The 21,759-nt window shown below is 45.7% G+C and overlaps 2 protein-coding genes across 4 annotated transcripts in view; one reads left to right on the forward strand and one right to left on the reverse strand.

Annotated features, from left to right (window-relative positions):
* Positions 1 to 11,714, forward strand: part of LOC135702162 (leucine zipper putative tumor suppressor 1-like) — a 194,150-nt gene extending 182,436 nt beyond the window's left edge. For 2 of the 3 annotated variants that reach the window (XM_065223178.1, XM_065223179.1), the window contains 6 exons: positions 4,459 to 5,092; positions 5,196 to 5,647; positions 5,720 to 5,888; positions 6,166 to 6,567; positions 6,625 to 6,717; positions 10,402 to 11,714. In XM_065223178.1, coding sequence (XP_065079250.1) covers positions 4,469 to 5,092; positions 5,196 to 5,647; positions 5,720 to 5,888; positions 6,166 to 6,567; positions 6,625 to 6,717; positions 10,402 to 11,355 — 2,694 coding nt within the window. In that variant the 5' untranslated portion in view covers positions 4,459 to 4,468 and the 3' untranslated portion in view covers positions 11,356 to 11,714. The remainder of the gene's footprint in view (positions 1 to 4,458; positions 5,093 to 5,195; positions 5,648 to 5,719; positions 5,889 to 6,165; positions 6,568 to 6,624; positions 6,718 to 10,401) is intronic. The other variant, XM_065223180.1, reaches the window with a different exon arrangement.
* Positions 3,377 to 4,268, reverse strand: LOC135702141 (cathepsin B-like). The gene has a single exon (XM_065223134.1). It carries the CDS (start codon positions 4,266 to 4,268, stop codon positions 3,438 to 3,440), a length of 831 nt encoding a protein of 276 aa, XP_065079206.1. The 3' UTR covers positions 3,377 to 3,437.
* Positions 11,715 to 21,759: the final 10,045 nt, after the last annotated feature.

A 21,759-nucleotide genomic window follows, 5' to 3' on the forward strand; every position in this document is an offset into this window, starting at 1 on the left:
GATCCAGTGGTTCTCGTATCAAGAACCACCTTTACGATCGCCTTGAGGTTCGCCGTAAGACTTGAGGTTCCCATTAAGAACCTGTGGAACAACGAGTTTTAGTACTCCAGTCTTTCCTTGCTCAATGTCAGCCAACTTACCCTTAACGGGGCCTTTTGTTTCTCCGATAAACCTCTTCGTGGATCTCGTTTTCGCTGGACGGAGATGTTCTTCAGTGTGGCCTGTAGACGAGGCATCAGGGCGTTGAAGAGCTGTCAGTGAGCCTTACAAGAGAAAAGACTAACACAGGTATTCGGCCAGATTCAATCCACGTGCCTGGAGGCTGCCTCCCGAGTTTATTTCCTGGCGTCTGCGATGACCAATCGGCGGATTAGTTTTCTTCGTCTCCGCGGAAGATCTCTGTCCGGTCGCGCTTGTTTTCCAGACGATCCGTGTCTCGAGCGATCGGGTGGAGATTTGCTCACTGGTCACTACCGCTCCGATGATTCCCTCGGAATTTCCAATCCGGCAGCGGCTCTTTCTCCCGCAGAACGCTTTAGTTTTTCCGTGACGAATTGATCACCGCAATAGCCAGACGAATGCACTTGGAGGGAAGATTGCACCGTCACACTCCGAACCGATGAACGTTCTTGCTGGATTTTCTACTCTCGTATTTTCTTTTGCCACCGCAAACGGTCCCGCACGTCGTAATTCGGGCAATCGCTGGCGGTTCGCTCCCTGGCCACTCTCGCACCGATGGTTCCGTCGAAATACTCGATTCGGCACTGGTTTTGCCGCGAAACGCACTATTTTTCCCCGTACACACGCCAAGCACCGCAAAGGTAGAAAAAATCGTATTTCAACGGGGAAAAACACCACCGTCACGCTTCGAACCAACGTCAGGGTTGCCAAAAGGAAATCTGTGTTTTTGTCTAAAAAAATCTTTGCGTCTTAGTTTTTGTCCAGAAAATCTGTGATGATATCTGTGTTGATAATTTATTAATTGAATCCTTCAAAAATGTCCTTTGAAAAGTGATTGAGTCATTTTTCTAACAAAGACGAAAATAGATAAAAAATATATGTATAATAAATTACCTATGGTTTGGCAAAAAAGAATACCTCTGACAGTTCTCGTTTTCTTTTTTCATTCCGCAAAAAAGCATGCATAGATATAAAAGTTGGTGATGATAAAATTACACTGAAGTGCAAATTATGTTTTTTCATTAAACATCTCAAGTTTAATTTTTAAAATGTTGGCTCATATTTTAAAAATCTGTGCAATCTGTTAAAATCCTAGAAATCTGTAATCTGTGAATACAGAATCTTGGTTGTAAAAATTCTGAAAAATCTGTAGAAAAATAGATTTATCTGTTGTTTTGATAATCCTGACCGACGCACGTTCTGCTGCTGGATTTTTCTCCTCCTTTGTGTCTCCTACAGAAAACGGTCACGCGCTCGGTGATCAGCACAGGCGATGAGGCAATTTCTAGTGCGCTTTTGTTTTCAAGCCTCGAGGGGGTTTGGACTTTTTGATATAATGGTTGTGTTGCTACACGGAACAAAATCTTACTTGTAGTTCGCAAAATTTAACTTTAAATTTCGCCTTCATACTAAACGTAACAAGATCTACGAACTACGCTGAAGCTCAACAAATTTCTCAGCAGATCTCCGAACCTCTCTGAAGCTCTAAAAAATTCTTAGTAGGCTCTCAGAGCGGCCAATGACATAAAATTAAAATCAGTCAAATCATACATAGGACAATATTGAATAGTGAAATCGGTTAGGAAATCGGTTTACCTTGCTGCTGGATGCTTCAAAATTCTCTTAATATTTAGTTCATCAAGTCTGTTTTCTGAAAACTCATCCCAAGGGTCTTGATATTAGTCCATAATCTTATTTTTTTTTGCGATTTGTCATCGAAATTCACGGGCATTTCCCGGTTTTCGCTATTTCCCAGTTCAATGGTCACGGCACCGTTGAAAAATCGTCTCTTTTAGCAAAAATTGACAGTATCGTATGGGAATTTTCAATGGAGTGAAGAGATAGTACAAAGAGCGCCATATGTCACGCACAGTCTGACGTCAGCGCCAGTTGATTTCCCTATCACAGATTACAGATTTAAATACCATTTTTTGTCTGATGGGCAACAGGATAAACACGGATTATTATTACTCCCAAGTCCCAAGAAGAGTAATAAAAATAGAATCTCACTAAATTATTTATTTTACCATCGATTCTACTCCCTTTCCAAGTTGACATTGCTTAAGCAAAACATTGCACAAATCAACAAAACCAAAAAATAAAAATAAAGTGCAAACAGCTGACTCACACATGCCGCTGCACTGTCGTCGTCGGCGTCTCGTACCCAGCACTAGTCATCGCAAGAGACTCAACCATGTTGTCGCCTCCGGCTGGCCATATCGATCCGATTGGAAACCAATTTCCAATAAGTGTTCCAACCCGTTTGCGGCTTACCAGCATCCGTTGCACATAGCAGGCTGAGCGATCTCAGGGCACACGTGTTCATTTCGGTCAACCCAGAGCAGTAGTGGCGGCGGCTCGACGGCGTCGCGGTTCAAGGCCAACTGCCATTGTCATTTTGATGCCGCCGAAGCCACCGCCACCGCCGCAATGTGCAATGTAAATATATTTATGGATTATTTGATCAGCCGGTGCGCGCATGCAGAACTAGAAATGTCACAATCGCTCCCGACTTGCATGCAAGCTCTAATTGGCACTTTGTTGCCCGAAAAAAAAAATATAACGCAAATAACAAAACCGAGCGAAACCGTTTAAAATTAGCAGTCTACCACCATCCCTGCGAATCCTATAATTAAGTTAGGCTGCAGCCACATTATAATCCATCCATGTGCCCCCAGGGTTGCCTACCTGCCTACCTACTTGGATCTTGGGTCGTGCAATTTGTTGCAGACCCCACGAACCAAGAGAGATGAATGAATGCGTTTGCACATTTTCTCGCCTCCTGCGCCTGCGATTGAGCGAACGTTGAAGCCTGGCCTGCTTTGTTTTTGTTGTTGAACTGCGGCGGGCATCTCGCACCCATCACACACACAGGACGGCAGGACTGGACAGAGCAAAACAACATATAGCTGCCAGGCAATAAAATAAATTACGTCTGGTGCTGGGCTGGAGTTCCATACCCAACAACAACAACAACAACGACACAACCATTGATGACGGATCCGTTCGTTCGGTGGATCGGTTTTGTTTTGGAATATGAAACGTACACAAGCTCAGATAGATAGAGGCCTGCCTGCATCACATTCAAATGGAGTTGCGGAGCGTGAGAACTTGCTGATCACAGTCGCTGAACCTTGCCTCAGACCGACGCGAAGTGAGAGCCGTGCCAGACCAGTCGCTTCGCTATGGGTGGGATATGAGGTTGCATAATCGGGTGATTTAATGAATTTATTGTCTGTTTAGAATGTGTACATGCGTTATGGCAGTCCTGCAATTACATTCGATTCAACTCCCAGGTGATCGTATCCTCGGATGATCCGGAATAGTCCATTCTCTCCCCAGCCCGTACCGAAGCTGTTTACTCCGGTCCAGAAATCGCCACTGGAATCGAAACCCCACCCAATCAGCTTAACGTGCTGCTCACCAATCAACTTTCCCCACTCATGCTGGTAGACGCCTCCCCGGTAGGTCATGAAGTCCTCGTACAGTTGAATCGTCGTTTGTACCGGTCCATACTCCAGCATTTCCATCTGAATATCGGAAATACCCGACGGTACTCGGTAACTACGGGAACCCTTCGTCAATTCCAAGCTCACTGATTCATCCAATCCCGATCGACAGGTCGCTGAACACACCAGTTCACCATCGCACAGCGTTTTCATCGGATACGGTAGACAACCTTCCGAAGCGACCCCATGCGTAGTCCAGTAGTCCCAAACCTTCTGAGGATTTCCACCCAGGCAAGGATGCTGCGTAGAATGTGAACAATCCGTGCAGCAAACCAACGGATGAAAGGCACTGTAGATCGACGTCGTGGTCGTCTCGTTTGATTTGATGCACGATCGATCGGTTATCACCGAAGTGGGCGCGATCGTGTAGCTGGCGAAACAGCATCCTTGATCCTGAACCTTCCCGATTGTGTCGCACGTAGGCCACTGGTCACGGGCATCAAAACGGACCGGGAAGGTCGTCGTTGAGTCTGCTTCGGACGATTGCCATCGCCTCGGTAGATTTGTATCGTTGGAGTAGGTTGGTGAGACTAGGAAAACAGCAACTAGCAGCAGCGATTGCGAGCTGATCGGTGCCATCGCTCAAGTGCAACTGAAAAAAACGGTGATTTTCGATGATCGATTGCTCTAATCGCGAGTCAACGATCTTCGTCAGCTGATTACAGGAAATCTGTTTCTTTTAAATTTAACTTATCAGCTAATCTGAAGCAAATCAACCAACTCCCGTTCAACGATCACTAATCCAAAACATTCTCCACTCTCTTTTCAGACTAAATGCCATGGAATCGTCGAGTCATGGTGGCGGCGGAGGCCTCAGCAGCAGCGCTGCTCCGTCATCCCTCGTGATCACGCCCTCTCCGTCGATAGGTCCTGCCTACAAGACGCCCATGCGCCCGAAGGGCCACTACCGATCGTCCTCGCTGGAGAACAACCCTTTCGCAACCGGAAGCGGTGGCAAGTGCTCCCTCAGCTTAGTACAAACCAACTTTACCGGAACGCTCAAGTCCCGACGGGAGCAGAAACGGATATCGGACTTTCTCAGCAAGCAGAGCCTCCACAATGCCAGTGTTGCCAACAGCAGCGGTTGTAGTTCGCTGATCGGAGCCGTCGGCAAGGAGCACTCGTCGACGATGTCGATTAACGAGAGTACCATACGGAAGGCACACTTTGAGAACATTCGGGAGATTTTCGAGAAGAATAATAGCAAAAATGCCTACAACAGCAGGGTGGGGACGGGATCCGGATCGGCCATGGCCAAGATCAACGGATTAGTGACAGCGGCGACGGCATCCTCCTTGGGGCATGAGACACCGACAGCGCAGCACGCAGCCATGGGAGGCGGATCACTGTCCGCGGACGATAAACCGCCCAAGATTCAGTCCTGCAGTGGGATCCTCGGGAAGGTGAGTTTTCGGTTGTTCCGAAGTCTGGTTCCAAATCTATCATTTAATCCACCCAGTATCTCAGCTAACCATCACCCTTTTCTCCCCCCCATTTCCGTTCCAGGGCAAACAGGTGATCCGTCCAATCGCATTCAAACCAGTTCCTTACAAATGTAACACACCAAATTACACCAGTAGCAGTGGCAGCGGCGTCGGCTGCAGCAGTAGCAGCAGCGTCGGTGCTGGAGCCGGTGGTCGGCTAACGGACCTCGGCGAGCGTTTCGGTTCTACGCCTTCGCTCGGAGCTCCCCTTAGCATCCAGTACAAGTTCGGCAGTACGACCGATCTGCACCACCACCACCATCACCATCACGGGCATCAGCTTCTGGGTGCAAACTCCGGTGGGGCTGCAACCCCCAGCGCCGCCAGCGGTCCGTCCAGTGGGTCCTACTCGCAGCAATACGGAACGCTTCTGCGGAAAAGTTCGGCCATTCCGTTCAAGACGTACGATAGCTTGGAGTCGATTCTGAAGCTGCCGGACAGTATGATTGCGTCGTACCCGAATCCCAGTACCAGGTAAGCTGTCTTCGGACTTCCGATCGAAATGTAAACTCTATAATCCAACACGGGATCGATTCTGAATTTCAGCCAATCAGCGGGCCTGTATGCACCGCACGACCTCCTGGACATGGCTCCGTCCCCGTCGGATTCGGGCATCTCCGAGCTGGAAGCGGCCCTGCGCGATCGCGACTCCGAACTGGCCTACCTTCGGCAAACCATGGAGCACAATGAGCAAGTAATATTCAAAGTTCATCAGGTTGGTAACGCCTTATGAGCGGCTGGACTAATCTGTCAAAATCGATCGCTTTGTGGAACAACTATCCCTGGAAACTTGATAGTCATCTTGGGTTTTTGGGTCTATTGTCCTGCAATATCTCTATATTCGTTTGTGTGTGCTTCATTTTCTGGTTTCGTCTGTCAGCCTCTCATTTCTCTTACCTATCCTATCGACTTCATTCTATGCTACTGAACCACCGCTGAAGGTGTTCACAGAGCTGTACTACCCGACAATCTTCCTTGCACTTCTTCCACAGGACAAGGAAAAACACTGGGAACAGGAACTGAATCGCTTGAAATCGATCCACGAAGGTCGACTCCGGGCCGGAGCGCAGAAGGTGCACAAACTGGAGCAACTGCTGATGATGCAGACGTTTCAGCTGCGGCAGGACAAGAAACGTCTACAAGAGGACATTAACCGGCTGCATTCGGATTTCACGCTGGCCAAGGAACAAGCCGAACACCAGAAGACGGAAATCTGTCACCTCAAGCTTGGCGAAAAGGATCTCAAGGAACAGAACGCCGACCTGATGGACGAAATTCAAATGCTGCGGCGAGTGGTCAGCGATCTGAAGGAACGGCTCGAAGAAAGCGAGTGGAGTCTCTGCCAACGGAATGGTGAAGTGGCACTGATGAAGTCACAACTCAAGGACGCTCAGGTAGGTGGAAGTTCTGCGATTCAAGGTTAACAGAAATTAACATTTGGCAACTTTTAGGCGGAGGCGACTACAAAGGACCAGGAGATTCTGCAGTTGCGATCGGACATTAAGTTGCAGAGCTACGACGATATCAGTTTGAAGAAATCTGAGGTAAGTGGCACATGGTGATTTCAGATCCGGGACTTCTGTTGAAGCTCTCGGAACTTGGGTTGAAATTTCTGGAGCTTGCGCTGAAATTCCGGATCTTGTGCTGAAGTTCCCCGGACTTGTGTTGAAGTTCCCGGAACATCTCCCAGATCATTTCCCAGTTCTTCTCTCAGAAAGTCTCCCAGATGTTCCCAAAACTTCCCAATTTCCCGGAGCTTCTCCCAGAAGATCCCAGAACTTCTCTCAGAAGTTCCGAGAAATTCTTTAAGATCTTCTCAGAACTTCTCCACGATCTTCTCAAAACTTCTCTAATCTTCCCAGAACTTTATCCATAAGATCCCAGGACTTTTTCCAGAAGTATCCAGAATTACTCCCAGAAGTTCCGCAAACTTCTTGCAGAAGTTCTCAGAACGTCTCCCAAAATGTTCTAGAAGTTCTTCCAGACTTTTCCAGGACATTTCCAGAAGTTCTGAATTTCTCCTAGGAGCTCACAGAACTTCTTCCAGAAGTTCCAAGAACTTTTCCCAGAAGTTCCTAAAACATTTCCCAGCTGTTCCAAAAAATTTTCCCAGAAGTACCGAGATATTTTTTCAGATATTTCAAGTACTTTCACAGAAGGTCCAAGAACTACTCCCAGAAATTCCAAGAACTTCTCCCAGAATTTCGCAGAGCTTCTATCAGAAGGTCCCACAACTTCTCCCTAAATTTCACAGAACATTTCCAGAAGTTTGCAGAACTTTCCCTAGAAATTCCAAGAACTTTTCCTGAAATTGCCAGAACTTTTCACAGAAATTCCATGAACTTTTCCAGAAGCTCCCAGATCTTTTTCAGAAGTTATCAAAACTCCAGAAGTTCCGAGAATTTCTCCTAGGAGCTCAAAGAACTTCTTTCAGAAGTTGCAAGGACTTCTCCAAGAAGTTGCAAGAACTTCTCCCAGAAGTTGCAAAAACTTCTCCCGGAAGTTGCCAAAACTTCTCCCAGAAGTTGAAAATACTTCTCCCAGTAGTTGAAAACTTCTCCTAGAAGTTGCAAGAATTTCTCCCAGAAGTTGCAAAAACTTCTCCCAGAAGTTGCAAAAAATTCTTCTAGAAGTTGCAAAAACTTCTTCCAGAAGTTGCAAGCGGTTTGCCCAGCAAATTGCAAGAACTTCTCACAGAAGTTGCACAAACTTCTCCCAGAAGTTGCAATTATTTCACCCAGAAGTTGCAAAAACTTCTCCCAGAAGTTGCAAAAACTTCTCCCGGAAGTTGCAAAAACTTCTCACAGAAGTTGCAAAAAGTTCTCCTAGAAGTTGCAAGAATTTCTCCCAGAAGTTGCAAAAACTTCTCCCAGAAGTTGCAAGCGCTTCACCCAGAAGTTGCCAGAGCTTCTCCCAGAAGTTGCAAGAGCTTCTCCCAGAAGTTGCAAGAACTTCTCCCAGAAGGTGCAAGATCTTCTTCCAGAAGTTTCAAGAACTTCTCCCAGAAGGTGCAAGAACTTTTCCGAGAAGTTTCAAGAACTACTCCCAGAAGTTGCAAGAACTTCTTCTAGAAGATGCAAGAACTTCTTCTAGAAGTTGCATGAACTTATCCCAGAATTTACAAGTAGTTCTCCCAGAAGTTGCAAGAACTTCTCCCAGAAGATGCACCAACTTATCCCAGAAGTTGCAAGAACTTCTCCAGAATTTTTCAGAACGTCTCCCAGATGTTCCCAGAACTTCTTCTAGAATTTCCTAGATCTTCTCCCAGAAGTTCCCAAAATTCGCTTAATCTTCTTTCAGAATTTTTCCGATTTTCATCCAGAAGTTCCCTTTCGAAGACTTCTCCAAGAAGTTGCAAGAACTTCTCCCAAAAGTTGCAAAAACTTCTTCCGGAAGTTGCAAAAACTTCTCCCAGAAGTTGCAAAAACTTCTCCCATAAGTTGAAAAAACTTCTCCCAGTTGTTGCAAAAACTTCTCCTAGAATTTGCAAGAATTTCTTCCAGAAGTTGCAAAAAATTCTTCTAGAAGTTGCAAGAACTTCTTCCAGAAGTCTCAAGAACTTCTTCCTGAAGTTGCAAGCGCTTCGCCCAGAAGTTGCAAGCGCTTCGCCCAGAAGTTGCAAAAACTTCTCCCAGAAGTTGCAAAAAATTCTTCTAGAAGTTGCAATAACTTCTTCCAGAATTTGCAAGCGCTTCGCCCAGAATTTGCAAGCGCTTCGCCCAGAAGTTGCAAGCGCTTCGCCCAGAAGTTGCCAGAGCTTCTCCCAGAAGTTGCAAGAACTTCTCCCAGAAGGTGCAAGAACTTTACCGAGAAGTTTCAAGAACTACTCCCAGAAGTTGCAAGAACTTCTTCTAGAAGTTGCATGAACTTATCCCAGAATTTACAAGTAGTACTCCCAGAATTTCCAAGTAGTTCTCCCAGAAGTTGCAAGAACTTCTCCCAGAAGATGCACCAACTTATCCCAGAAGTTGCAAGAACTTCTCCCAGAATTTTTCAGAATGTCTCCCAGATGTTCCCAGAACTTCTTCCAGAATTTCCTAGATCTTCTCCCAGAAGTTCCCAAAATTCCCTTAATCTTCTTTCAGAATTTTTCCAATTTTCATCCAGAAGTTCCCTTTCGAAGACTTCTCCAAGAAGTTGCAAGAACTTCTCTCAAAAGTTGGAAAAACTTCTTCCGGAAGTTGCAAAAACTTATCCCAGAAGTTGCAAAAACTTATCCCAGTAATTGCAAAAACTTCTCCCAGAAGTTAAAAAAAACTTCTCCCAGTTGTTGCAAAAACTTCTCCTAGAAGTTGCAAGAATTTCTTCCAGAAGTTGCAAAAACTTCTCCCAGAAGTTTCAAAAAAATCTTCTAGAAGTTGCAAGAACTTCTTCCAGAAGTCTCAAGAACTTCTTCCAGAAGTTGCAAGTGCTTCGCCCAGAAGTTGCCAGAGCTTCTCCCAGAAGTTGCAAGAACTTCTCCCAGAAGTTGCAAGAACTTCTCCCAATAGTTGCAAGAACTTCTCCCAGAACTTCCAAGAACTTCTCGCAGAAGTTTCAAGAACTTCTCCGAAAAGTTGCAAGAACTACTCGTAGAAGTTGCAAGAACTACTCCCAGAAGTTGCAAGAACTTCTTCTAGAAGTTGCATGAACTTATCCCAGAATTTCCAAGTAGTTCTCCCAGAATTTCCAAGTAGTTCTCCCAGAAGTTGCAAGAACTTTTCCCAGAAGATGCACCAACTTATCCCAGAAGTTTCAAGAACTTTTCCCAGAATTTTTCAGAACGTCTCCCAGATGTTTTCAGAACTTCTTCCAGAATTTCCTAGATCTTCTCCCAGAAGTTCCCAAAATTTCCTTAATCTTCTTTCAGAATTTTTTCCGATTTTCATCCAGAAGTTCCCAGAATTTCCTAAAACTTCTTACAGAATTTTTCGGAACTTAGTACCCAGAACTTCTCTGGAAGTTTCCAGAACTCCACCAGAAGTTTCTTAAACTGTTTAGAAAGTTCCCAGAACTTCTCCTGCAATTCTCATTATGTTTCCTGTTGTGCTTCGAGCTCACGTGAAGTTTCCTGAAATTCTTCTGAAAGTTCCTCGAACCTTTCTTGTGAAAGACAAGGTTATCTGAGGTCAGATGAAAACGTTTCATGGAAGGTGTTCTCCTAGCTAAATATTCCCCTAACTATCCATCGGAAGTTCCCCTCAAAACCAATCAGCTTGATCGAACTCCATCCACTCGCCCCTTTTCAGATAACGAAAGAGCTCGACTTCGATCTGGAGATTTCCCAGCTGAACCGCATCATCATCTTCAAGGATCAGATCATCGTGGTGATGAACAACGAAATCCAGAAGTTACGCAAGGAACTGTCTGACATTTCGATTATGCGAGGCTACGAAGGCGTACCGTCCGGACGCTACTCTCGCTACAAGAAGAAGCTAGAGTACGTGACGCAAAAGTTCGAAGAGTCGGCCGCCAAAAGCGACAGCAACAACAACACCAACAGTAAAATCACCGGAGGCACTCCGAAAAACTCGGCCGACTCGGGAGTCGCCGACCTCACCAAGAAGACCGGTGGTGGTGATCTCAGCAGTAGCGACCTCATCCGGAACTACTTCAACAACAAGCTGGAGGTGAACAAGAAGCTCTTCCTCAACACCCAAATCTGCAACTACTCGGACGAGGACAAGTCCAGCATCATCGAGAACTACAACGCCAAGAAGCTCCCGGATATCACGTTGGACCTGAGCAGCATTGTCGTGTCCACGGGTAAGCCTCCCAATCAGGATCCCGATTTCAAAGAACCTCCCAGCAGTTACAACCAGAATTCGGCGTCGCCGTCGTCGGACGATGACTACAAATCCATGACCCCGACCCGGGATCAGGAAGAGGAGGAGGACGAAGAGGATGAGGTTCGTGCGCTTACGGATAAGGTGGCTCCAGCTCCCGAGAGAGCGAAAGAAGCCGCAGGCTGTGATAAGAAACTGGCGTCCGGAGAAGGAGACAAGGACCTGCAAATTACGCGACTCCGCAAAGAACTGCAGGACTCCAGGACCGAATTCGAACAAGAGCGGCTCAAGTGGGCTGACGAGAAGGAGAAGGTACTGATCTACCAGCGCCAGTTGCAGCAGAACTACGTCGAGATGAGCAAGCGGACGGCCGCGCTGGAGGAAAAGCTCAAGACGGTCGAGCAGAAGCAGCAGTGATGGAACTAATCTTGCCGGAATAATTAAAAAAAAAAAAGTGTGAACAATAGGTTGTAGGTTAATTTCAGAAAGTAATAGGTTTCATTAGCCACAGTGTTGCCGTAATTTATCTAGGTGTATAACGATTTCGGTTCATTGTATTATAGAGTTAAGTTGGTCAACAGAGACAAGTCTGACGCATACGGACATTCCCAAATCGCACTATCTCTCTTATCGTTATTGACTTTAGATAGATTAATTGGAACAACTTACATCGTATATATCTCCAATCGCAACAGCAGCAAGTGTTATTAGAGTGAATCTAGGATGAATTTTTATTTTTTTTTTTGCCTACTGTATTGCTATTTTTATGAATGATATTTGCCACTGAAACTGTTTAACACGAATGTCGAGGTTCATTTTGTCCGAAAGCCTGCATAGTTATTCAAATATTTGGTGAATTTAAACTGATTTTTTTTTTAATCGTCGTGTTATGTTCCACAAGGGAATGCCAATCACCGACGCGAGGGAGGAGACGCCACACCTGGACCCCTAGATAACGTACTTATCAACACATGGGCAAGGCCCAAAATCGGTTTTACTTATACCCCTTTCACATTACAGCGTATATCATGTGGTATACGCTGTCTTGCAATGAGTGCTCATTTCAAGACAGTCTATATTACGTGATATAGACTGTAATGTGAACCTTCCGTAACTGTAATGAGTATTACCTTCCGTAGCTAGAGAATTTTCCCCTCAGAAAATCCCGAGAAAAACCCCTGAGAACTAAGCTATCAAGGCTGCGGTTGTAAAATAAGATTGCGCAGGATGCTTATTTTACTCTGAACTGACGATATTAAGCATTCACCAAGGGGTGAGACAGGTTTACTCTGAGTTGCTTTTTTTGCAGCGAGTAACTCGCGAGTAACTCAATGTACCTCAATATTTAATCAACGTTCATCGATTTTTTTTTTCTCTGCTTACTCCGTTAGCTCTCATCTTAGACGTCAGTTTTGTTTGTAAACAAAGTAAGCCCAAGTGTATCCTGAGGCTTTCGAATAGCTTGAATATTATGGAAGAATCTGTGCTGGCGCCTGCTTACTACCAGCAACAACTTACAGTTCTAGCCATCTTTCAGCAGTTGTGCTTCTTCCTCAGCAACCAATTCCAGTGGTCACTTCAAAAGGATCATCGCTGATCAAACAAGCTTTCCAAACAGCTATTCTTCTAAACATCTGGAATTTCACCTATAATGCAAATTGCATCTGGAATTTCACCTATCAGCATCGATTGATCCAGTAGTCGTAACAGCAGTCCAACAAATTCTACACCTGGGCCGCTATGGACTTAGCCAACGAGAAACCGAAGAACACACGTATGTAGTGATGATCTACTTTATAGGAGACTGCCGTCGATGGCCGCAGCAAAATCACGGTGGTGTATCGCAGAGATGGGACCGTATCACGATCATCCGGAAGGCACAGCAGAAGCACCAAAAGAGGCATGATGGATGTCCACCGTCAGTAGAACCATAGAGGTAACTCTAAGACCAGATGGTCCCGAAGAAACGTGCTCAACTTTTTGGCTCAGCTCTGGTACTCTCTTCGGTCCCAAGCTAATCGATTCACCCCTCGAAACATAGGAAAAACCACTAACCCCTCATTTTATCTGTCAAACTTTCATAGCGAATCAAAACAAACATTGCGTAGTACTAGAATTTCGACTAGAATGGGGTACGTTAATCGTTTGCTTGGAACCAATACGCTAGTCAAGTAGTGAGCCAATTTAAAATCGTTAGTTTCGTATTGATTGTTGGTAGAACGGCACAGTGGTAATTCAGAGCTCGGTTCGCAGTTTCATGCAGCGGCAGTTTGCCCAGCCATGGGAACGGGATTGTTTCGACGAGTATTGAAGTACGTGCGGATACGTACTTTGGCGGATTTTGAGTATTTGGTCAGGCACATCGAGTGTAAGGCAGCTAGGCAGCAATAGGTTCCGATCACGTTCACAGTTGGTAAGGCTTGAACGAAGGTTATTAGGCAGAGATGATGCAGGATAATCAAATCAATCAATTTAAGTATCTCCGAGTTTCGCTGAGTTATTGAGTTCTGAAAACATGTTTTTTTATTGTTGTTTTGATTGACAGCAGCTTTTCGGCTTCGCATGAAGGAGCCTTCATATGTTGCTGTGATGCGAAAAGTGAGAAGCAAATTACAGTGATCTTTCTCACTGAGCAATGTGAGTTACTCGAGGTGCATCAAAAGCAACTCAGAAATCGCTCATGATTAGGAGCTGTCTTACCCCTAGGCATTCACAAATGGGCAGCTATGGAAACGTAATATTAAAACGATGAAACACTCCTTATGATCTAGCTACCCAGATTTACTATCATGCCCGTGCTTATTTTAGTCCGACAAGCGGAGCGACGGACAAGCGTCTAGAATGAGGTTCCAAACGAAGCTTCTTTTAGAATGTTCTTAATAAATTTGTTCTGGAAGCTTCTTTTAGAATTTTCTTAAGAGGCTTCTTAAGAATCTTCTTAAGAAGCTTCTTTAGAATCTTCTCCCGTCCCGTGTCTGTATCGTAGACCAAAAACCGGTTCTGGAAGTAACTCCTAAGGATCCTGTACAGGTAGTCAGGGACCCTCTTTTTATGCAGCGCTTCGGCGATGGCCTCCCAGCTGTTTGGACGCCTTCTCGGCCCTCTCGACCACTATCCGAATTGCATCCAACGTTGATCTCCTTTTCCGGAATCTGAACTGCTTCTGCGACAATCCGTGCCCACTCTCCATGCATTTCGTCAGCCTGTTTTGGATGATCCTCTCCAAGAGTTTTCCGGGTGTATCTAGCAGGCATATAAGCCTATACGATGCTGGATCCCGCGGCGGTTTTCTTGGTTTCGGCAGCAACACTAGCTTCTGAATCTTCCACCTGTCAGGGAAGTGACCCTAATCCAGGCATTTCTGCAGCACCATCCTGAACATGCCCTGGAGATTCCATCCGGACCGGGAGTTTTTCTCCATTCTTTTGGGGCTCCACTTGATGCATGTACCCAAGTAACCAAAAGTTCCGCATTCAAGGATAAAACTCACTTCCAAGTTCCATAAAGTTGCAATTAAGTTCCGACAGAACCTTCAAGTTCCATAAAGTTGCAATAAAGTCCCGACCGAACCTTCAAGTTCCATAAAGCTGACCGAACTTTCAAGTTCCATAAAGTTCAAATAGAGTTCCGATAGTACATTCTGAAGGTATTTACATTGTGTTACCCCTCACCATACATAAACTTCTATGGCACTTATATGTGCATGACGGCCCTTCTGGCAACACTAAATGTTTAATGTGTACGTAACAACAACAATAGTAAAGTTTCGTCTGTTCTTCCGTGAAGTGCCGTGCGTATTTATTTTTGATCCTTCCGAAGCCAATACGTGTGTCCCCGCTTGCGCCCCGTGAGAACTCTGTCCGTTTCTGTCCGCCCACAGGTTATGGGCCCAGAGCAAGTGCCGGAAGGTGAAAATATTGCGAAAAAGTGATTATATAGTCTGTTTTATTTACGCGTCGCGAGTGCCTCTTGTGTTATGTGCAGGTGTTGAAACAGTTGACGTTTTTTACTACACTCGCTTCAATGTCGTGCGCGACAGTCTGTTTGTACACTCATGCTCTACCGTCGTCTCTCTCACGCAACACGAGCGGTAGAATAACATTCGAGCTAAAAGAAAATTATCAAAATAGCTATCATATGACATGTGTGATTTCGTTGTAATTCCTCAATTTGGTGTAAATCAAACCATTTCTGATCAGAAATATTATTTCTAGGACATCATTACTTGCTATTTTCAGAATTCACACAAGTACAACATCAGCAGCTCTTAATATGAGAAAAACTAAAATACATACCTACGTGACGGTCTTCGGCGACAGTGTCATATGACAGAGCCTGTCATATTACATTTTAGTTTGGTACTGTACTATGATAGCTTGTTTTGCAAGTGTCGGAGGCAAAGGCAGTCGCTTATCACAGAAAATGTGTCGACTACCGTGACCGCTTACAAGACTGGTTGTGTGAAGATGGCGGATTTGAGCAAACTTATGTTTGCCAAGCTCAACAACCAGAACTGGCAGAGCTGGAAATTCCGCATGGAAATGATGTTGATGCGGGGAGAGATCTGGTATGTTATTGGCAAATCAAAGTTGGCACTCGTGGAGAATAGAAGAACTATGAGAGTGATGATGGTTTCAAAATTTTACACGGTGAGGTATACGTGTGCAATCTTAAAAAGCTTTTATTTTGCAAATGGAACATTTTATTTAAATCTGGTTGATGCTATGTTAGTAGAAAACTTAAGGACTACTCAATAGACAAATAATACAGAAAAATTAATTTCTTTTCAGATTTTTAGGTGTACACATAGATTTGATCTTTTCTACCACTGTAGCAGCAACCAGATTTAAATAAAATGTTCCATTTGCAAAATAAAAGCATTTTAAGATTGCATTCGTATACTTCCCCGTGGAAAATTTTGAAACCATCATCACTGTTATAGTTCTTCTATTCTCCACGAGTGCCAACTTTGATTTGCCAATTGCCAACGCGAAACCGGAGCCGGTGACGGCACAGTGGAAGAAAGACGAACAGAAAGCTCGTGCAACTATCGGTTTGTGTGTAGAAGAAAGCCAGTATAGCCTGGTAAAAAGTGCGAAAGACGCGAAAGAATTTTGGGAGCAACTTCGTGCATACCACGAAAAGTCTACGATGACCTCTCGCGTTTCGTTGCTGAAGAAATTGTGTTCGTTGAACTTGTCTGAGTGTGGTGATCTGGAGCGTCATCTCCTGGAGATCGAAGAGCTGTTCGATAGATTGACGACAGCAGGACAAGAGTTGCAAGAATCGTTGCGAATTGCCATGATTCTCCGGAGCTTGCCGGACTCTTATGCTGGTCTAGTGACGGCATTGGAAGGTCGGCCGGATGCCGATTTAACCATGCATTTGGTTAAGTCGAAGTTGCTCGACGAATTTGAGCGAAGAAAGGAGAAGAGTGGTGCTTCTAGAAGTGACGTGAATGCGATGAAAAGTTCAACGAAACATGGAAAGCAGAGTAGTGCCGTGCAGGATCGGAAGTGTTTCCATTGTGGTAAGCCGGGTCACCTTCGACGAGATTGTTGATTGCTTACGAATCAGAAGAAAGGTGATGAAGACCGGAAGAGGCCCGAAGTGAAATAAAACGCGAAACAAGCCAAGAATAACAGAAGTGGTGTGTGCTTTATGGTCGGATGTAATCCATGCAGGTCGTGGTTTATTGACAGTGGAGCCAGTTGTCACATGACTTGTGACGAAAGTTTTTTCTCGACACTCACGAAGAAGAACGGTCCAAATGTTTTTCTGGCCGACGGTAAGGTTGCAAAGACCGCTGGATACGGTGAAGGTACAGTGATTGGTGTTAATGGAGAAGGTAATGCGATTGACGTGAAACTTGTTGACGTTTTGTACGTTCCGTCGTTGACAAGTGGTCTAATCTCCGTGGACAAGTTAACTGCGAATGGTTTTACTGCCGTTTTCATGGAGGACGGGTGTAAAATCCAAGACACTGCAGGTACGGTTTCGATCGTTGGTGAGCGGTCTGGCTGCCTATACAGACTGAAGTTGGCGGAGTCGTCGAAGAAAGTTCAAGGTAAGGCACACAACCTTAATTGCCAGCATCAGTGGCACCGACGTTTCGGGCATAGGGACCCTGGTGTTATTGGTAGGATTCGTGACGAGAAACTGGGTATCGGTATGAATGTTTCCGACTGTGGTATCAGAGAATGTTGCGAACCTTGTTTAGAAGGGAAGATGACACGAAACCCGATTCCAAAGGCAGCGGAGAGGAAGTCGACTCAAGTGTTGGATCTGATTCACACCGACCTGTGTGGACCAATGCGGACAACGACGCCCGGTGGTAAACGATTCTTGATGACGATGATAGATGACTTTAGTCGCTTTACGGTCGTCTATTTGCTCGAGAAGAAGTCGGAAGCGCACGTATTATTCGCTCAGACGGTGGAGGCGAGTATGCGAACAAGGAGTTAAATAATTTCTTCACACATGAGGGAATTAAGGCACAGTACACCACAGCGTACACACCGCAGCAGAATGGTGTAGCTGAGCGGAAGAACCGGTCGCTACAAGAAATGGCGACGACGATGCTCCTTGATGCGGGTTTGGATAAGCGGTTCTGAGGTGAGGCCGTACTATCGGCTACTTATTTGCAGAACCGACTTCCGTCACGATCGGTTGACAAGACTCCGCGATGAAAAGTGGTATGGGAGGCAACCGATACTTAGCCATTTGAAAGTATATGGTTGTCCTGCTTATGTCCACATTCCCGATGTCAAACGGGGAAAATTTGACAGTAAAGCGAGGAAGCTGCGGTTTATTGGGTACTCTGACGTTCACAAGGGTTACCGTTTTGTTGATACCTCGACTGACAGGATCACAATAAGCCGTGACGCCAAGTTTATAGAAATGGACGACGGATCGTCACATAGAATGGATTCACAAGCGACATCTAATGAAAATTTTTCTAGCAGTGTGATCGAGTGGCCTTTTCCTGAGGTGCTCCCGAAGCAGCAGGTAGCGGAATAAGGAACTGCCGATAGTGGCGAAGAGGATGAAGAACCGGCGAGCGAAGACAGTGAGCGTGAAGATTATTTTGATGTGGACGATCCCGATCCAGATGAAGATCCCCTCGCGGTGAAGGAGGAGGAAAAAGAAGATGAAGTGAGGGAAGAATTAGAAACTGCAAATCGACAAGGTCGTCGCACCCGCGGCGTGCTACCGAGCCGTTTGTCGGATTATGTGGTAGGTGTTGTGACACAGAAGGTGCAGGAACCAGCAACGTACAAGCAAGCAGTGTCCAGTCCGGATCGATGTTCGTGGAAGGAAGCGATGGATAGCGAAATCCAGTCGCATAAGCAGAATGGGACGTGGGAGTTGGTGCCACTTCCGAAGGGCAAGAAAGTTGTAGGCAGTCGTTGGGTGTTCAAAGTGAAACGGAACGAATCAAATGAAGTCGTCCGCTACAAAGCAAGGATCGTCGCGCAGGGATTCACTCAGTGCTATGGCGTTGATTAAGATAAAGTGTTCGCCCCTGTGACCAAACATGCTACACTCAGAGTCCTGTTGTCCCTGGCTGGAAAGAGAGGAATGGCGTTGAAGCACTTGGATGTCCGTACCGCGTATCTCTATGGAGAAATCGAAGAAGAAATCTATATGCGTCAACTACCTGGCTACGAGGGACACGGAAAGGAGGAGATTGTTTGCCGACTTCGTAGAAGCATATACGGACTGAAACAGTCAGCCCGATGTTGGAACTGGAAGCTAACCGGTGTTCTGACACAAATGGGTTTCCAAGCAAGTTGCGCGGATCCGTGTCTGTTCATGGCAACCAGAAACGATAAGAAAATCTACCTTATCGTTTACGTGGATGATTTTCTGATCGGATGTGAAAGCGAGGATGAAATAACTCGTGTTCAGAAGCAGCTGAGTCAGCATTTCGAAATAGTTAATCTCGGCGATGTGAAACATTTCCTTGGACAGGAAGTTCGAAGGGAGAATGGCGTGTTCAGTGTGAGTTTGACCAACTACATTGAACAACTGGTTGCCAGGACAAGTATTAGCGAAGCAAAGACAGCAAGAACGCCCATGGATCAGGGTTATCTGAAGGATGAGGTTGACAGCAAACCATTCGAAGATGGTACGAAGTACAGAAGCGTGGTAGGTGCACTACTATATATTGCGGTGTGTGCACGCCCGGACATAGCGACAAGTGTCGGGATTCTTGGTCGGAAATTCAGTGCTCCCACGGAGGCTGATTGGACCGCTGCGAAGCGCGTGGTACGATATTTGAAAGGAACGATGGACTGGAAACTGCAGCTTGGAGGCAAAAAGGCGGAAGATTTGGTGGCATTTTCGGATTCGGACTGGGCAGGAGACAAAAGTACGAGGAAATCAACCACAGGATACGTTGTGTTCTACGGAGGAGGAGCAATATGCTGGGTGAGTCGTCGGCAGTCTTGTGTGACGCTTTCGACGATGGAAGCTGAGTATGTCGCTCTGGCTGAAACGTGTCAGGAAGTTGTGTGGCTGAGGCGACTACTCGAAGACTTTGGTGAAAAACAGGTGAAAGCAACAGTGATCAACGAAGACAATCAGGGCTGTTTGAGTTTCGCACGTTCGGAGAGATCAAGCAAGCGATCAAAGCATATTGAAACCAAGCACCATTTTGTCAAGGATCTGTGCGACAGAGGTGAAGTGTTGCTACAGTACTGCCCTACGGACCAGATGCCAGCAGATGTCCTTACGAAGCCGTTAGGTTTTGTAAAGCATCGACAGTTTGCGGAACATTTTGGTTTGGTTAACGAAACCGAACATCAAGGTGAGGTCTAACCATTGAGGAGGAGTGAAGGTATTTACATTGTGTTACCCCTCACCATACATAAACTTTTATGGCACTTATATGTGCATGACGGCCCTTCTGGCAACACTAAATGTTTAATGTGTACATAACAACAACAATAGTAAAGTTTCGTCTGTTCTGCCGTGAAGTGCCGTGCGTATTTATTTTTGATCCTTCCGAAGCCAATACGTGTGTCCCCGCTTGCGCCCCGTGAGAACTCTGTCCGCTTCTGTCCGCCCACACATTCTTCCGAAGCAACCAAAAGTACCGCATTCAACGATAAAACCCACTTTCAAGTTCCATAAAGTGCATATAAAGTTTCAACACAACTTTCTGGCTACTTTAGATGCTATAGAAAGCACACGAGGAACTTCAGGCTCCAAAAAGTTCCGATGCGTATTCCTAGCAAACTTGAAGTTCAAAAAAAGTTCAAAAAAGCATCCCTGGGCACTTCTAAGGAACTTCAGGCAAGGCAGAAAACAAAGTTCCGAACAGGTTCCCAGTGGAACTTCTTAGCAACTTTAAAGTATTTTAAAAGTTCCCCCTATTTTCTAAAAGTTCCGTTTAAGTTCCGCCAGAAGCTGCTTAGAATGCTCTTCAATTCAGGTAGCGGAACTTTCAAGTTCTTATAACGACTTAAAACTGAGGCTGCTTAGAAGTCTATAGACCACTTTCAACTAAGCTGCTTAAGCCACAAATAGCCTTTTATCAGAACTTTTGGTTACTTGGGTTTCGTCAGCCTGTTAAGGATGATCATCTCCAAGAGTTTTCCGTGTGTATCCAGCAGGCAGCGGTTTTACTGGTTTCGGCAGCAACACTAGCTTCTGAATCTTCCATCTGTCAGAGAAGTGACCGTCGTCCAGGCATTTCTGCAGCACCATCCTCAACATGTCCACTTTCAACGCTACGTTGGGGATTCGATCCGGACCGGGAGCTTTCTTCACCTTCAATCCTTTCGCCACTACTACGAGTTCCTCGTTGGTGACTTCGACGTTATCTCTCTCCTTCTCCGTACGATGTGGCCAGGTCATTGGGTCGTGCTTCGGGAAAAGTCCTTCCACGATGACTTTCAGCTTCTCTGGGCACATTTCAGCGAGCATCGTTGGACCTCTGATCTTCTCCATCACAACTCGGTATGCGTCGCCCCAGGGGTTGGCATTAGCGTCTCAACACAGCTCCTTAAAACAGTTTGACTTGATCTGCTTTATCTCTCGTTTAAGTGCGGCCCTGGCCGCTCGAAACACTCCTCTTGTTCTTCCCTGTCTCTGTTCTTGCTCTCTGAACACGTCTTCTGGCTCTGAGACAACTAGCGCGGAGGGTGCTAAGTATCTCATTCCACCAGTAATCTGGACGCCGTCTGTTATTTGGTGGGGGGGGGCTGTCCACACGGAGTGCTTCAACGAAAAGATCCTTATTATTATTGCATTTCATCGTCCTCCGTACTGAACCTGTATTCCGTTGACGTCGATAACGGATTCCGGCCATCTCTGCGAAAAGTGCTGCTGGTGCCTTCGTTGGACAGCATATCTTCAAGCTTTGCCAGAGCTACCAGCAGACTGTGCCCTCTTGCATTGGAACATCTGCTTCGCCACTCCACTGCCCAAGCATTGAAGTCTTCTCCGATAACTACTGCTACTGCAAGACAACCTATATTACACGATGTAAGCCATAGTCTATGAGGGGGGAAATAGTCAATGCTGAATCAACAATAGAAAAGGGCCCATCAGCATTTGTAAACAAACCTTTCTAAAGCCCTTTCCTCACAAAGCGAAGGCCGCCCACGCAAACCAACACTATCATCGGTGTTCATTGATAGTGTTCATTTGCGTGGGCGGCATTCGCTTTATGCGGAAAGGGCTTTCGAACGGTTTGTTTACAAATGCTGATGGGCCCTTTTCTATTGTTGATCCAGAATGATCAATGTTGACTTCGGAAGCCAATAGCTCTAATTTCCCATCATAGTAGCCACGGTTGTTTAATTTTCTGGC

This window comes from Ochlerotatus camptorhynchus, unplaced genomic scaffold (genome assembly GCF_037179485.1).
Source record: "Ochlerotatus camptorhynchus isolate MF236.1 unplaced genomic scaffold, CSIRO-AGI_Acam_v1.1 ptg000185l, whole genome shotgun sequence".
In the NCBI taxonomy this organism is placed as follows: domain Eukaryota; kingdom Metazoa; phylum Arthropoda; class Insecta; order Diptera; family Culicidae; genus Ochlerotatus; species Ochlerotatus camptorhynchus.

What these genes read in the sequence shown, in the direction of transcription:
- LOC135702141 (XM_065223134.1), bottom strand. Translation starts at nt 4,268, where the DNA reads ATGGCACCGATCAGCTCGCAATCGCTGCTGCTAGTTGCTGTTTTCCTA.